Source organism: Corylus avellana, chromosome 3, assembly GCF_965113065.1.
Source record: "Corylus avellana chromosome 3, dhCorAvel1.hap1.2, whole genome shotgun sequence".
Taxonomy (NCBI): domain Eukaryota; kingdom Viridiplantae; phylum Streptophyta; class Magnoliopsida; order Fagales; family Betulaceae; genus Corylus; species Corylus avellana.
Genome location: NC_142492.1, coordinates 32,818,917 through 32,836,005, shown reverse-complemented (window position 1 = coordinate 32,836,005; position 17,089 = coordinate 32,818,917). Strand labels below are relative to the sequence as shown.

Sequence of the window (17,089 nt, the reverse complement as noted above, 5' to 3'; positions counted from 1 at the left end):
TTGCTTTTCTTCTCTTATTTTATTATTTCATATAAAATTCTGAAATAGCGAAGAAGACATATTAAATCATCTTATAAAACGTAATGTCATATATCCAAACTCCATAAGACAAATAGATAATTCCATGGGAGCTTTTCCATGGAGCTTTATGCTAAAACATTACCTACCCTGAAATTTAAAAGGAATTGAGCAGAGGAGATGGTTAAGTTCAAAAATTTAAAATAACAAAGAGTCAAAGGGCAATAATAATTCAATAGACGTGCTGCCAAAAGAGAAGGTGCATGATTGTAGACATTGATCATAATAAGAAACTAATCATATTCTGTTTTCTTTTTTCTTTTTTTCTTTTCTGTAATTGTTTTTCTCATTAAAAGAAAAAAGGGTCCCAAGAAGAAGCTACTTTTTTTCTGGAAAATACGTACAAACTTTCTATAAGAAATAAAACCCATCATTGACTGAAGGAAATCGATATTTCCAGCAATTCCTCTAGCCCAAAAAAAAGAAAAAAAGAAAGGTGACTAGCCTTAAAAGCCTGTTTGAGATTGCGTTTGAAAAATAGAGCTTTTAAGTCAAAAAGAACTTTTGGAAAAAAGCTTCATTTTTTAGCTTTTGTAGTGTTTTTTTTTTGGCTATTTTTATGATTTTTTGACCCTTAAAAGTGCTTTTAATTTTTTTACCAAACAAATATTTTTTTCTTCAAACGAACTTTTTGGGTGTTAAAAGCATTTTTAGGCCTCTCAAACGTCTTTCAAACGCAATCTCAAACAAGCCCTTAGTATTATTTAGTGCCAAATCCCAACCAATATTCGTTGATTACGTTGTCTGCATAGACTCACTGCATAGTTGTAATTTGTTTTATTATTATTATTATTATTTGGAAAGAAGTTGGTTTTATTATGTTAATCTGCCTTTTGATATGCTAGACACATCATAATTGTTTTGTTTATATTAGATGTGGCTATGACGTCTTTATTGGCTTTGTTTGTCAATTTTTTTAATGATGTTTTTTTGATTTTGTTTTTATTTTTTAATTTATTTTAGAAAGTGTTTGATATAAAAGTGAAAACAATATTAATTCTTGGAAAAAAATGAAAAATCAATTTCTATAGTTTATCTGATTTACAATTAGCTATTAAAATGAACTCAGAAATTCCTGAAGTATGAAAAAAAAATTTACTTTCTCCAGTCAAATTATATCCATTGAATTAACAAATTTTGTTAATGTAACATTGACTTAAATAGAACATGTGTCATAATTATTAATTTTATTGGTCTTAATATGTCACACCAGCAGAATCTATTAATTCAGTTGACGGAATTTGAGCGTAGGGAGTAATTTGTATTTTTTTAGATATTACATGGAGCTAATTGTAAATCAGGTAAACTAAAGGAACTAATTTTATATTTTTCACTTATAAGTATTTTATATTTTATGTTGTTTGTTAAAAATAAATAAATAAATAAATTTTTTTTCAAAGCAAATCAATTTGGTTTTGTTCTCTTGGAAGCAAATTATTTCTCGGTGCCTATTAATGAATGAGGCTTTGACCCCTAGAAGATAATGTCGGAAAAATAACTACTAAAGCTTCGCCAGCGTTGGACAACCACATACACTTGTTTCACCACACGTCTAAACAAGTAATAATGATAAATCTTAAATTCAAAAAATAAAAAGTAATAATGATAAATCTAAAATTTGTGGAGTGTTTGGATAGTTAGGAAAAGAAAAATGCTAGTCATACGTGCATTTTGAGCTCGACTAGTTCATGCCGCACCGTCATGTCAGCATCCAAAAATATTTATTGACGTAATACTACCATTTTAGTGAAAGAAAAATTATCCAACTTCTTTTATGAGTGACCGATTGACTAACCCAAACAAGGACGGATTGCTTTAAAATATTTTTATATAATTAAGTATTTATATTTTTTTTAGACTAATAATTAGGTTTCAGCTCTTATCAAAATTAGACTTGACCCCTCATTCATGCTTTAACCCCTTTTAATAAAAAGTCCTGATTTTCGTCCCTAGTGGTTGACCACCCCAATCTCTCCATCGAGAGTAGTCCCGACCACCCTTATGTGGTGGTAAGGAGCGGCATCGACTAGGAGAATGTGTGTAATTTTCTTTTTTTTGACTAATGTGGTAGTGACATGTCAGCGATAGCATATAAAATGCATGCACGGCTTGCATTACTCTTAGAAAAATAATAAATAATCAATTATTATTCCCTATATTACGAGTATTTGTGTCACATGAGAAAGGGGAAATCAAACTTGGTGAGTAATAGATTGGAAAGCTTAATGCAATGGGAGTGCTTGCGGGATGAGGGAGGAGTGGACTAAAGGCTAAAGCCGCGGTCGGCAGTCCCCCACTCCCTTTTTTTTCTTCCACGCCATTTATCAGCGAAAATGAAAATTTAGTGAAAGTGCAATGCATTTTGATGATAAAAGGTCAAAAAGATGCACCCAATTCCTTTTCTCCAGCTAGCTAGAGAGTCCCTTAAGCCAAATTCATATACATGCCGTCAAAATTCAAGATAAGAGAGAGACTTTAGTACCATTTGTGAGCTATCCAATTGTCAATGGTTTACAATTTGAATGAGGATTTTATGTACTTAATTATTCAAATTACAACTTTTATAGAGTTGGGGACTGAAGGGCCCCACTTGCCCTGGGTGGGTGAGAGGATGTCTGGGGCATATGGGGGGTAAGTAGGCCTTGCAGCTTCCCTCTATATGAAACTGTTCAAATTGCAAGCAATTCAGACACCTCTAACGTAAGAGATCCAAATCCTTATAATTCACCTAGTCATTTTCTTCTATTTTCCTTTTCTCTTGTTGGACATTTTTCTTCTTCTTATATAGAACAAACAAAAGCTAAGGGAGATCTTTCCCACTATCAATGACGATGGAGTGGCGGAGCGACAGATGAGAATGCATCCAATGTGGCATTTGGAGGCAACCCATTTTGCCACTTGGTCTGACTTCCCAATGGGAGATCAATGCAAGAAGAATGGTGAGGAGTGTTTCTTCGATGATGAGAGGTTGAGTGACGCACTTGTAGTACAGTATAATTTGTCCAAAACATCATATTTACTTACAAACTCATTAAGTTAATGAGATATCGAGCTCAATTTTGCATCAAGAAACCCTGTTAATTGTCACCATGCTTAAATATCATAGTGCTTATCCATCCTCAATATTGCTAATCAACATCTACTTTTTTATAACCCCCCTTGTCAAAGTAGAAATGCCCACTTCTTGGCCTTGCACGATTGAATCATCAACTACATTGCTACACGCTACGTGGTAGCTACTTTCCTATTTCTGTTCCTGTATGGAATTGCATTCACCAGTCAGATTTGGCGTCTCAATGTCATTTCCATAATGCTCCAACACTCGGCGTGCACCGTCATCTTTCACCAATGTCATTTTCTGGTCCATTGCCCAACACTTGAAATTTACATTTCCCAAAAAGGACTTCAAAGTTCTTACCAATTATTTGCTTGGCTGAGTCACCTCTGAACTCAGGTGGTCATAGCAGAAAATATGAATTCTCCCAGAGTTGTTATTTGTTTAGAGCCCAGATATTGAATTCAAAAGAGATAATGGTGACTCCTCTTCCATTTTGCTTCATTTCCAAAGCACACACGCTTGAAAGTTTCCATAAAGAAATGCTTGGTTTTCCTAGACATTTTCCAAAAAATTGGTTAGTTTGTGTCACGGTCCCATGTGATCTATTGTTTTAATAAATAAAGGCAGAAGGTAATGGAATCGTGACACATTAGTTTGGAACCAAATTTTTGGAAAGTCTTGGAAAATATGTCCTGGGTTAACACAGAAATGAGAGGAAAATGGAAAGCACCCACTGAACATATATGTAGCAAGTATAATATAGTATCTAAAAGCAGCTCACTGCCCGCATTTAACACACTAGTCCAACGAAAGGATTTTCAGATACCAAAGTTGAAGCAAATTATTCAGCTGGACAAAATTTGTGACAAATGGATGATGTTTTAACCATTCTAGATAACTTCAAAAACGCACATTTGTCGGGAAATGGCCAATCTATGGAGAAAATGAGTTATATACAAGCAATAGTGGAATTCAATGACCATGGAGAAATAGAGCACATTAATTTTTCCAATTCAACTCTCTCCAGCAATTAGAATTTTCCTTCACAATATTCTGCAATTACCTTTTAATTTCCTCTAGACAAGTCAAATGCTTCAATACCCTTTTAGTTTTGAGTTCCCAGCAGAGCATAACTAAACCACAAAAGAGTCGGACTGCACCAGATTTATTGAAGACCACCTGTAGCATTTGTTCTCTATTAGGTCGGATGATTGTTTTACCCATTGTTTCCTGAAACTCATGTCTCACTGCACAGTCATGGCAGTAGAAGGGAAGAACCTCATGAGAAAGCTTGAGAGAGACCAAATGCAGATGACTCCAAGGAATTGGAGGACATTAAGAAGAGTACTTAGAGAGCTATTTATTGCCAAGTTGTGTGAGGTCATCTCAGCTCCCCTAACTGTAAATGACAGGGCTGTCACCAGTTGTGCTGCTCTATTCAGCTGGTGCAATCTATAAACCTGCTAAGCATAAAGAATCTCTTTACTTTATGGACTTTCAAATGTTTAATGAAGAGAATATGAACCAAGAAGGAAAAAAAGAAAAGAAAAAAAAGATTGAAAGCCATTTGGTCAATACTAAACAGAGACATGATTGCCTACCTGAAAGTCGGAATATTTATGAAGGAAAAAAAATAAAATAAAATAAAATTATAACTGTAACATCCCAGTGTGGATCAAAATTTATTTTTTTATCCATCCTCAATACCGAAAAAGATTGTAAACAAAATTTGGTCAGCAATGAGTCATGATTGCCGTACCTGAAAGATAATTGGAATAACAGACCATGAAGGTGACTTCTTATATCTTGCATACTGCTCAAATGCAAATTGGACAACAATACCAACCAGGTATGGAGCGAGAGTAGCAGACGCGGCAGGACCAGTCCAAGGCCAGACGAAGCCCATTGTCACCATAGGAATTATTAAACTAAGCACCAAGGCAGCTACAGAAGAGATTCGCTGTCCTCTATGAGAAGCCAGGGTTCTGTGAGTGCCTGTAGCAGAATCAGGTTCAATAGGCCTCCTTATGTGGTCTATTAGAAGAAGAAATACAGCAACTCCACTGTAGAAAAGTGCTTCTGTAAAGAACAATATGAGGAAATCTGCAGATGGAGATCAAAGGGAAAGTTAATGAGAATGAAACGATTTGGACCTATTTGGTTGTGTTTTCAGAAGGGAGTAATATTACACTTTACAACTTATCAAAAAAAAATGTAATATTACACTTTACACCCATGTCACACTGGCTGATATGGTGTGTTTTAAGTGGCTTAGACTTTTGTTTTATTTAGGTGGTTGACATTATAAGCTACATAAAACACATCATATCAGCCAATATAACATGGATATGATAAAAGGAAAGAGAAGCATTATTATTTTAGAAGACAAGTTTCAAAACCTGTTTTCAGAGAACAAAAAAAGAACTTACAAATGGCTAATTCTCTAGCATTAAGTCCCAAAAGTTAGGTGACTGCCAATCCACTCCATTTTAAATTACATCCTACTTTATCTTCAGAACTTTTACAACCATTTACACTATCTCCATCCATCCTTGTTGATAATTGCTCTTTCCTTCTAGAAAATCTCTCGACCATTACCAACTTTCAGTATGTCTGAAGTTTTCCATGTCTGTTGAATCATCTCTCTTGAATTAGTTTTCTCAAATACTACCTTAAAACTTTTAGTCACCCTAGGACCATCACGTACACCTACTCCTAAACAATTTGAATAATCTTTGGCTAGTATCACTTCCTTCACAAGGTAATTGCCATGTATCATGTGTCCCCATTTCAAAGTGAGTAGCATCAACTTTCACCTTCTATTGCACAGTGGAATATAACTGAAGATACAGGTCACTCAAACCCCTGAAGTGTACCTTGCCTGAAATCAATTAATAAATGATACCTAGCAAGATCTACACATTTCTGGAAGAAAACGATGCAGCAAAATGACCAGCCCCTCCTCCCAAGCAGCCAGGGCCACAGCCAAAGAGAATAGAAAAAACAGGAACTTTTTGTGTCCTTGCATATTGTTTTACTTGATTATTGATTTAAAGCTTGTTAAAAAAAAAGTGTCAAGATTTACGTCAAAAGAAATAAAAAGAAAAATGGAAATCTCAAGACCAACGTAAGAATATGGGCTCACCTGTCAACAAAGAGTCCTCAAATACAGTGGAGAGTATTCTGCGCAAATAAAGTGAGGGGAAAATGAAAGAGGCTACAAGGACAGCCGGACCAATAAACCACAGTAGGCTGTTCTGACTCTTTTGTGGGTTGGATATAGAGAGTTCGTCCTCTCTTTTATATGGAGAGTTGTAAAATGAGATTAAACCTGGTTTTCCACCAGTTCCCACAAAATGGATATATGAGCTGCTTGCAGGAGAGACATCTTCAGCATTAGGCCAATGATTTTCTTGCTCTGATGCATCTAGTTCGATCTCATTGTATTCTGTCTGTTCTTCAGAAATAGCACAGAGAACATTTTGACTCTTCAGGAACCTTCTACTAGAGTTCAGCTTTCCAGCTATGCACTGGCATGACTTCACTACAATACAGTTTTAGAGCAGAATTATTACTGGCTTACTGCTGTGGCACATTTCATAGAATTAATCAACATAAAATTTAAAAACTCTTAGGCAAGGAGATTAACACACAAGAAGGGGGAGGGGAGATTTAAACTAGTGAACTCTGTTTCATAAGGCGTGGTCCCTAGCCGATTGAGCTATCCCTTGGGGACGACTCAATTTATACTAGACAGGTGAAAAAAGGCCTGGCAGCTATAGTCAAATGGAGTCCATCAACTCCCGTGTTACTGTAATTTGTATTAGAGTTGCTCTCAGAACTTCAGGGATATATAAGAATTTATGCTACCTAGTTTGCAGCATAAAGAAAATTGTAGAACTTCAAGAAATATCTAACAAATATGGAAGTTACCTTTAGCATATTTTAGCAGCTGAAAATCATGTTTTTGAATTTCAGGAAATCCTCGTGATAAGCTCAGCTGAACATCAAATTGAAGAGGTTACATAGAAGATCAATGTGTGCAGGGGCACTACATTCATATAGATTAGATTAGAATCAAAAAGCAAGTCAAACAACAAATATTACTCGATAAAGAAGAAAACTTTTATGACTAGTAATACAATCCATTGAGCAAGATGAAACACAATTTCTAGTATGGCATTGTTATCCTACATGACCTTAAACTAGTGACGTGCCGTGGAAAAAATCTATGTGACAAACTTTCAAATTATCATCTATGTCTAACCAAACATGTCTGTGATACAGAACTAACAAAAGAGAGATGGGTCCTTATAGAATCTAAGTCAAATATTGGGTCAGCAACACAATCCTCTAGCTTCCAAGAAGCCATGCTTTTAAATGTAAGTTTGAATGCTAAAATCATATCAAATTATCACCATTTTCTCAGGAGCCAACCAAAATGACTTATGATAAAAAAAAAATAAAATAAAATAAAATAAAATAAAATAAAAATAAAATAAAAACTACTAAGAATCCCCCAGTAATTGTCATAAGCTTCGTGTACAAATTTGAACATAAACCAAGAAAACAGATTACGCATTACAACAGAGGCATAGTAACAATTCATTCTCTCTTACATGTAACATATACCATTAGGCCAAATGACAGATGTTACTTAACCAAAGCAACCTCAACCGATACTTTCTTTTCTATCATTTCTAAAATCAATACACAGTAAAGAAACACTATGAATCAAATTCACCAACCAAAGTAAAACCTTTCAGCTATTGAAAAACCCTAAACCCTACTAACAGGTACCCATAACAAGAACCTTCACATTCATGGGAAAAATAAGTACATATTTTCAGAGTAACCAAACATGACTAAAATCATTACCCGCGAAATTCTCCTAGACTGGGAAGGAGAAGAAACAGAAGCAACCAAACAAGAAAACGAAGAGCCAATTTTCAGAGTCATATCTGAAAGCAATAAGAACCAAAACAGAGTCTATCACAGACTAAAGCTCTCCATGTTGATGAGTTTTTAACGCGAGCCCATTTAAATTGGAGGGTATTTACGAATACCCGTATGAAAATTTTCTCGAGGAAAAAAAAAACGGTGGGAAAGTGAAAAATTCGGTGATTCTGAGACGTGGGTTTTGAGGAAGAGAGAGAGAAAGAGAAGCTTGTTTTGTTTCTTTCGTGGGTTCAAGCGGGTTAAGGTTTTGTACAAATCCGTCTTGTATGTTGTATCGGCCTCCCACTTTTCACTTATTTTAGATTTTTTTTTTTTTTTTTTTGTCTTTTTCTTTCTCATTCTTTTTCCATTTTCCTCTAGTTGTTTTATAATTTTAAATTTAAGTTGGTTTTGTTGAGGCTTCTATTGAACAATCAACCTATTAATTCCAATAATTTTTGTACGATAGAGAGGATATGTAGTTTGTGAAAACCCAGAGAATTTTTTTTTTTTAATTTTTGTCAGCACAAGAAGAAGAGAAGAGATTCAAACTAGTGACTTCCATTTCCATTTTATAAAGCGTAATCTCCAACCGATTGAACTATCTCTTAGGATAAGAAATATTCAAAGAGAAAATTGAATCCTCTTCCCCTTTTCTCCCCGGCGCTTCATTCATCTCAAAAGGCACAACTTTTGAAACATATTTATTGATCATAAACCCTTCATGAGTTCAGAAACTGGATTGTGAAGCAAGAAGGTGCAGCTGATAGCCAATCAGGTGGTTGCAAATTCTTGGCCACCTCAACACCGACAATGTAGAAATTAAAAAGCAAGCCATCTAAATAAGAAGAAGAAGAAGAAACCACAGAAAAAAAATAAAATAAAATAAAATAAATAGCCATCTCTACTTTGCCGAAGCCTTCAAAGCATCACTATTTTCAGAGAGACTGCGAGGGAGAAGTTATGATCAAGCATATGACCAAGTGAAGAATGCTTCCCAAATCCCAAATACAGCAGAAAAAGGGAAAGAACAAAAATGAAACACCCAAAACCCATTAACGAATCAGTACTGGAATTTATATCACTTCCATCTACCTCAAGAATATAAAAGAGCAACAACCGAATACAAAAAAGAAACAAATTAATAGGGAACTCATCCAAGAATAAGAGCACCACCTTAACAGATTTACAGAAATCGATCAACCTGTGCTGATCCTCAACTTGCATGAGACAACCCAGTCTAAAATGGGGTTGGCTAGATCTGTCTCAAAAATCTTAACCGTTTGGGACACAATCAGAAGCTACTCTGAATTGAGCCATTTCCCCTCACTGAAAAACTTTTTGCTCAAAGTACAATTCCAATAATTAAAGGAGATTAGCCCTCTTCAGGAACCTGATTGTCCGGCAGTAATACGGCCATATTGATTCCACATAATCAAGATACCTCTCCACAATCCACTCTTGCAATTCTTTCATCCTTTTTCTTGATAATTCTTTGTAGTCTAGGTTCTTTATGTTCACTACAGGTTGCCAGAAACGAGCTCGTACATCTTCTTTAAGCTTCCCACTTGCAATATAGCTAAAGGCGACCATGCAGTAAGTGGGCAAATTCTTAATTACTGTAAGAGTCAGCTTGAAGCTGAAGACATAGAGAGAGCACACCCATTGAAATATCTTGATGTTGAGAGCCATGATAAGGGGCCCTAAAACCCACAAAGGAGTCAGTTCTTTTGAAACTTCAACCCCATAAATCACATTAACTGCCAGGTACAAAGGTAAGCTGCAGATTAAACAGCGCAAATTAGAAGCAACAAAGATGTATGTAACTTTATTGTATTGTCATGGAACACACTTATCAAAATAATATGACACATTTAAAGCACAACAAGAGTTACCTCAAGTTAGATAGATAATGCCAAAAGACTAAACTATGATACTGCAAGCTTAAGTTGGTGATCAAGATACCATTAAATACTGAAACTTAAGAATTTTATATTTTAATAACAATGAATTCATTTCCCCTTTTCTCAGTCATAATAAAAAAGAATGATAAAATTATTTAACGTACCAGTGAGACATTCAATAACAGTTGCATGCCGCAATTATATCTTTTCGATTTCTAAAATACTGATACTAGGCTCCATTAATCAAAGTACCAAATCTCCACAAAATTGCAGATGATCTCAAAAAACAAGGAAGCACCAACTTGCTAGAGGTCAAATTGGGATAGCACTAATGACCCGTAGGCAGCAACGGAATTAAGAACTGATAAGAAAGCTTAATGAAATTGAAGAGTAGACATCCCTTCATTATTAAGTAGGAAGAAAACAGTGCCCTAATGTGGTCTTAATTCTAATTATTATTATTTTTTTCTTGTCCTTTCATATATTATAGATGGTCTATTTAGAAATGAGCAAGCTTGCAGGAACCTCTTCAACCTGGTGTACCTGAGTCGACACAAGTTTTGTATGGGTAACGAAATCGAAATGGTGGAAAATCTTTGGAGAACTGACAAAACTGACAGCTAAACACATGCACACGCCCAACACCAATATGTTAATCCATATAAGACAGAATTATATCATGGATAAGAGAAACCCTCACAAGTCATGCAGATCAATAGAAGAGAGAGAGAGTGGCAGACAAAAACCAGTAAACTTACAATATCAGTAAGGGTATCTTTACTGCTGCATCCAGACCCAGAAAGTAGCACCAAGCCGCTTTTAGAATCTCGCCTCTTTCCTTCTTTTGAGTATCATGTTGAGATTCTGACATCTCCCTTAAAGGTGGTTCTCCTCCCAAAACTCCATCCCCCACTTGACTTGGTGACTGTGTGCGCAACATTGTTAACCATTTCTTGAATAAATTATGAATAGCAGGGGAGGATACAATGCTCTCATTTGCTTCAGAGGTATAAGAAAGTGGAATGTCATTTGCCTTTGGAGATTCCAGTATGGTATCCTCACTCTCTTTTAGTTTAACAGAATTCTTAGGAACCTTTGATCCACTTGCTCTGCCTGCCGATTCATCATTTTGGGCATTGCCTTTGAAAGCTGAAATTCTCAAAGGTTTAGGCTTTCCTCGATGGCGAGGAGACGCACCTACACTGTGGAAACAAGTTTTCTGATTTATTAGACCAAGATAAATGAAAACTGTATGTGTGGGTGTGATCACACCTGCACATACGTGTGAAAGAATTCCAAGGATGCAAGCAAGTAGCAGTGACAACGTTTAAATACTAGAAAACCACAGAGAAGTTAATATATATGTTACAATAATTCAAAAAACATCTAGATGTCCCATGAAAATTAAAAGCATACTTATTTCACCCTCTGCATTTTCGAATTTCAAGATCATCTACCCTTGCAACAGAATTGTATAGTAAAACCTATACAAGCTAGAAGACTTAGCAATACTAATATATGCAAAAATTTGCATTTCTTGATATCCTAAAACAACCATGGATGGTAAATTGGAAAATTCTCATCCATGACGCCAAAAATAACATATCAGATCGAACTTAAATAGTAAGGAAAAACACAATGGGCTTATTCAAATTACATGGACTATCCAAACATTACTTAAAAGCAGTTAAATCTAATGATGAGAAAGAGAAATGGTTAACAACCACCCGCCAAGCATCTGTATATAAAATTTTTTCAGGAGATCCTTTTTCTTCAAAAAAGCCAAACATATATCACTCAAATACATGGGAGTGCACAAGAATTTCTTATCCATATGTAACCAGATCATGGAAGAAGTGAATCCCACCCCCCGGGCCCGTGTGCTCTCTCTTTCACCTTTCTTCTCCCAGAAAACTAGAAAAGGAAAAATGGATGGCAAGTAAAACTGATGCATTCCACACTGTGCACAACAGAGGCTAAGAGAGGTGTTACTGAACTACTAGATATTCAAAAACAATAAACTTCAAGCTGAATTAGTTATTGAGAAAGTGTGTAACATGCATGCTAGTGCTTTAGATATAGCCTGAAACTACTAACATAAACACGTTCTTAATTAAAACAAGCACATTCAACCAAGTTCAATCTTCTGGGAATCTTTTGTGACTGTGACTATCTGCATCCTGGACAAGACACAAGATGCAAGAAAAGACCGGACTCGTGACTCATTTCAATTACAACTGTACCAAAAAGCCTTTTTATTTTCTTGGATATCACTTCACAGTAGCTTTAAGTCTAATGATACTTAATTCTTTCCAACCATGTCAGAGACCTCCTCCAAAAAATTACTCTTTTACAAATCTTTTTAACGATTATCTCTCGTATTACTTGCAGTTTCATCAAAAAGACTTTTTATTTTTATGCCAGAATATTATAAAAATAAAATAAAATAGAGAGAGAGAGATGTCCAATATTCAATCATGTTGATAGAAATTAAGACTATCATAAAAAATGAATTCGCAATTTTCATGTGTTACTGTCTCCTAACCAATCAGAGACGTGTTACTGTTGCTTGATCAATAAGAGGTAGCATGGAAGATCCATGCAATTAAAACATTATTTGTAATTATTATCAAGTACATAATTTTTCCTTTTTATGTGGGCTTCCAATCTTCTACTAATATTTTCAGACAAGTGGCATGGTGAATCCAAGCTGCAACATTCAACTTCGTGAACCACACTACCTGTCCAAAATTCGACTTAATGTAAAATGAAGTGATTTGCTTCCTCCAAAAACAGCCTGCCTCTTGAAAGTAAATATTATCCTTGCTAGCTAAAAATATAATAACAATGCATATGTTTTTACATCTATAATCAACAAAGTTAATGCTGTTGTGAAGTTTCAAGCATTCTCTTACATATATTTCACGTCTTAACGTTTACATTCTTTCAAAAACCAAGGCCTTTCTTAGCTCAACTAAGGTCCCCAGAGTTGGCCCTTGCAACTTGTATTATTAACCTTTAGCATCTTGATCTGACAAGACAAACTCACGTATCTTATTTCTTAACCTTGTGGAGTTCAGGATGTGGTTGCAGAAGTGGACCCATAGCTGAATAACAGAAAGTCTGCAGATTTCTATACAGAGAAATGCTAAGGGTACAAACTCTTTTACTAACAGATGATTACTAACATGATGTGAAGCTTATTCATTGGTATTCGTAGCATTTTTTATTTATTTATTGTTTAGAACCTCTCCAATGGATAAGCTCCACATCATGTTAATACCCGTATGTTAGTAAAAGAGTTAATACTCCTAACATTTTTCTTCCATAAATCCATTAACCATTAAACATGAAAACCTAAACATTAGCAATTTGAACAGATTGATTACTTGAACCAACAAACATACAAGCAGTGACATATTCAATTATACTCGGTTTATATACAAGAATGCCAGAACAAGGACTTAAGAAGGAAAATTCTCACCTTAAACTAACATTGCGCTTTAATAAAATATGTCTATCTGCTTTCCCAATCACGTGAAATTTTGTTACATACTGCTTCAACTTTATATCTTTGCTCCATGATAATGGTCTTGAGGGAAATATAGCATAAGAACCCTGAAAAGCATAACCACATCACATGCTTTCGTGGGATTTTTAACTAACATCAGATGGACATAGAAAGTTAGAAGTCACCACAGTATTGACATTATGGTTACTCCAGATATCTTGGCACATATGGAAAATGATACAAGCACATCTATGAGAAAATTTCTTGAACATGATCAGTAACTTTTCTATGTTCTATGACTTAGTTTTGATCTTTGTAAAAAAATGAGACAACGCATCTACATTGCTGCTTCAATTCTGCCTAGATGCTAAGCTTTAAATACTTCCCAGCATTGCAACCAGTGCAAGAACTGATCATTGATAAAAGCACAAGGCATCATCACTGACTTAGGGATTCAGATGCTCAGCATAATAATCAAACTACAAACTAGAACGAAAAAAAAAAACCATGACTTTAAAAATTTACCAAGTGAATAAATCTACTACTTTATTAAACTTTCATTAGAGTATGCCAGAATTAAAGGTGTATCACAAAAAAAATCAATTGACTGATGCGGCTTTACTAGATGCCCGACATAAACATTGTCCGCCCTTAAAATTAAAACCAAGCAAAACTGATCCCATCTCCATTCGGCCTGCAATCTAAAGTTCTTTCAAACAACACAACATTCTTGGGGTGCTCAAGCTGGTTCTTTTCCAAAACATAAATTTAAAATATAAGAAAAGAAAACACATGAACACACAGGATTTAAGAAATCCATGTAAATAAATATAGGTTACGTCGTGAAAGAGTGGTACTAATGTGGAAGTTAACTTAATATACCTTTGGCTCTTGACTCTGTTCCTCAAAGCCCATATAAATATATAGATGAAGTAGTCAAGGTTTTCTTAAATTACCTGCATTTGGTGGGTTACCAACGCCATTGTCTCACCCTTAACCACCAATCATTTATTTAGCAGGGCCTAGTTCAAAAAAAAAACCACAAGTAACACGCATTTATCCATCGAGATAATATAACCGGCCAATTCAAACTCCCAAAAACATAACACGACCTACCATGCTACTTAGAGAACAAAAAATACTATAAGACACAAAAACTTAACCATGTTCACCATATAAAAGTAACCCATCTCAATATTACTATACTAATAAGTTTATACAGCAGAATTCACACTAACACATCTAAATATTACTCAAAATCGAAGAATTATTGAAAACCACATATTCTAATATCTGTAACAACGTAATAAACTTTCCAAGTCAGCTAAACCCATGGAATGCCAACTTTGACACGGAAGCAAAAAAACCTCTCGAAGACTCGACAATTCTTTGTAGCAACACAGCAAGAGGAATATGCAATTACCAATTATACAATTAGAAACTAAAGCTGACCTTTTCATTTTCTTAGGAAAATAAAAAGAAAAACCCAAAAATGTAACACTTCAAATTATTTTTCCTTCCCTGTTTCCTCAATTTTCTCGGCAAACAAACATAATATAACACATTCCCAGGAAAAAAAAAAAAAATACTGTTACAAACACAGAAAGCAAAACCTAAGGATAAAGCGAAAACCAAAATCGGGGTTTATTTTTAATGAATAAAACCAAAAAAAAAAAAAAAAAAAAAGGGTTCCAACAAAATAAACTTAAATTCCATAAATTGAACTTCACAATGACCAAAAAAGAATGTAAATTTACACTAACCTGTGCACTTGAATTCATGAGCTCCTCAAACCCAAGTAGGACGCTCAAAAACAAAAATTGTTACAATTGTGCTAAGAATAACAAACCCTCTTATCTTATTCCCTAAGTGAAGTTCTACGAATAGAATAGAATGAATAGGATAGAGAGAAAAATTGAAAAAGGGATAGGCTTTTTGGGTAATTGAATTTAGGGTTTTTATACGGAGCTTTTTTTTTTACAGTGGATATGATATGATGATGAAGCACCAAGAAACACCAGCGGGTAAGGTTAAGAAAGGCGGTTGAAAAAGAAAAAAAAAAAAAACAATTAAAATGAAAAACGAATTGGTGGCCTTTGTGAAATGACCGTTTGGATGTAGAGAAAAGAAATATTGGATAACTTGAGAGAGTTAAAGGAAGTGTTGGGTCGGACATGGTGGGCTTTGTTGGGATTTGATATATCTCCTTTTTCTAGTTGCTTTTTTTTTTTTTTTTTTTTTTTTTTTTTACATGTCCACACAAGAAAGGAAAGATAAATTCAAACTAATGACTTCCGCTTCTTTTTTTCTTTTTCTTTTTTTGACATGTTCGCACAAGAAAAGGAAGAGGAATTCGAACTAGTGATTTCTGCTTCATAAAGCGTGATTGTCAACCGTTTGAATTACCCCTTGAGGACTATAATGAGAATTGTTAATACACTTGACTGTACCTCTTAATATGGCAAAGAATACAGAATAAAATACGTTATAAATGAAGCGAAATTCTATTTTCAGACCAAGGTCAAAAAAAAAAAAAAAAAAAACTCTAGGATTAAACCCTCAACCTACTTCTAAAAAGAAAACTTATCTAATAAAAGGAGGATAGTTAGTTAGTAAGGTCAAGTGAGTTAAGATGGATTTATAATTAGGATTTTCGTGTCTAGCATAGGGCTAACTATCATGGCTACAAAGGTTCAATTATGAAAATTTATATTTTAGGAAACCTTCAAAATCAGGAAACTTTCTAGATCAATAAAGTTTTTCTCGAACGAAGGGTATTCTCTACACATACAAAAGTATTATGTAATTAAGAAGATTATCAAGAAGTAAAAGATAAGCATCCGTTTAGGTGAAACCCTAATTATTTTATGTATCTATTTGGCATATTGAAAAGTTAGTAGAGCAATATCAAGGCTAAGAATAATTGCACAACACTGAAATTACAGTTACGTGAAGGTGTGACTATTATTAAGTTTTCATGTTGAATGTGCCTTGTAGTTAATCAGTTGGCAATGACACATCCACAACCACGAGGTGTTGCCAGATCCTCAAAGGTTGATTGAACAACTCTAAGCATATGAGGCGTAATTGTATGCAAGGCCACCTTATTAAGGTTACAAAGGATGTGTTTTAAGTTAATGGAAAAGTTTTTATTTTATTTCGAAGTTACATGTATTACACCAATTGATCTTGATCTTGCTCATGTTGTTAAATATTTTTCCTCAAACCAACCATCTTAACTCGATTTGAAAGATTACTTGTTGAACCTTTCGCTCATTCCTTCTTCTTCTTTTTTCCCTTTTTTCAGGATATAAGATGAACGATATAGATGACTAGGATGCATAGGTTCATGGGGTGATCATTGCATTCTTATGATTTATTTTACTTTTGCTTTATCTATGTTATGTGTTAGTAAGTGCCTCAGAGCACAAACATAGAAGAAAAAAAATAAAAAGAACAAATTGACTTGTTTAAGGAGTGTTCAAATGGTTATAACTGACGATTATCGGTTATAACCGATAACCGTAACTACCTTTGGTGGTTATCGTTTTTTTATCGTTTTTTAATAGGCGGTTAGCGGATATTCAATCCAATAACCCG

At 34.6% G+C, this 17,089-nt stretch overlaps 2 protein-coding genes across 3 annotated transcripts; both read right to left on the bottom strand.

Annotated features, from left to right (window-relative positions):
- Window positions 1-4,010: 4,010 nt before the first annotated feature.
- LOC132176359 (uncharacterized) lies at window positions 4,011-8,339 on the bottom strand. The gene is made up of 5 exons (XM_059588542.2): window positions 8,015-8,339; window positions 7,070-7,136; window positions 6,282-6,680; window positions 4,896-5,239; window positions 4,011-4,596 (listed from the first exon to the last, which is right to left on the bottom strand). The coding sequence occupies exons 1-5, from the start codon at window positions 8,093-8,095 to the stop codon at window positions 4,381-4,383; spliced, it is 1,107 nt and encodes a 368-aa protein (XP_059444525.2). The 5' UTR covers window positions 8,096-8,339; the 3' UTR covers window positions 4,011-4,380.
- A 602-nt stretch (window positions 8,340-8,941) lies between these two features.
- Window positions 8,942-15,481, bottom strand: EMB2759 (embryo defective 2759). 2 transcript variants are annotated; one of them, XM_059587750.2, is made up of 5 exons: window positions 15,253-15,481; window positions 14,446-14,511; window positions 13,463-13,596; window positions 10,737-11,180; window positions 8,942-9,854 (listed from the first exon to the last, which is right to left on the bottom strand). In XM_059587750.2, the coding sequence occupies exons 2-5, from the start codon at window positions 14,470-14,472 to the stop codon at window positions 9,440-9,442; spliced, it is 1,020 nt and encodes a 339-aa protein (XP_059443733.1). In that variant the 5' UTR covers window positions 14,473-14,511; window positions 15,253-15,481; the 3' UTR covers window positions 8,942-9,439. The 2 variants fall into 2 exon arrangements, with proteins under 2 accessions (XP_059443733.1, XP_059443735.1); XM_059587752.2 differs by lacking the exon at window positions 14,446-14,511.
- Between the last annotated feature and the right edge of the window lie 1,608 nt (window positions 15,482-17,089).

What these genes read in the sequence shown, in the direction of transcription:
- LOC132176359 (XM_059588542.2), bottom strand. Translation starts at nt 8,095, where the DNA reads ATGACTCTGAAAATTGGCTCTTCGTTTTCTTGTTTGGTTGCTTCTGTT. An exon ending in GCTGCTAAAATATGCTAAAG is followed by an intron (nt 6,681 to 7,069) that starts GTAACTTCCATA and finishes ACTGTATTGTAG; the next exon opens with TGAAGTCATGCCAGTGCATA. An exon ending in TTATTCCAATTATCTTTCAG is followed by an intron (nt 4,597 to 4,895) that starts GTACGGCAATCA and finishes TATGCTTAGCAG; the next exon opens with GTTTATAGATTGCACCAGCT.
- EMB2759 (XM_059587750.2), bottom strand. Translation starts at nt 14,472, where the DNA reads ATGGCGTTGGTAACCCACCAAATGCAG. An exon ending in TGGTAACCCACCAAATGCAG is followed by an intron (nt 13,597 to 14,445) that starts GTAATTTAAGAA and finishes TATGCTTTTCAG; the next exon opens with GGTTCTTATGCTATATTTCC. An exon ending in AAGATACCCTTACTGATATT is followed by an intron (nt 9,855 to 10,736) that starts GTAAGTTTACTG and finishes TTTAATCTGCAG; the next exon opens with CTTACCTTTGTACCTGGCAG.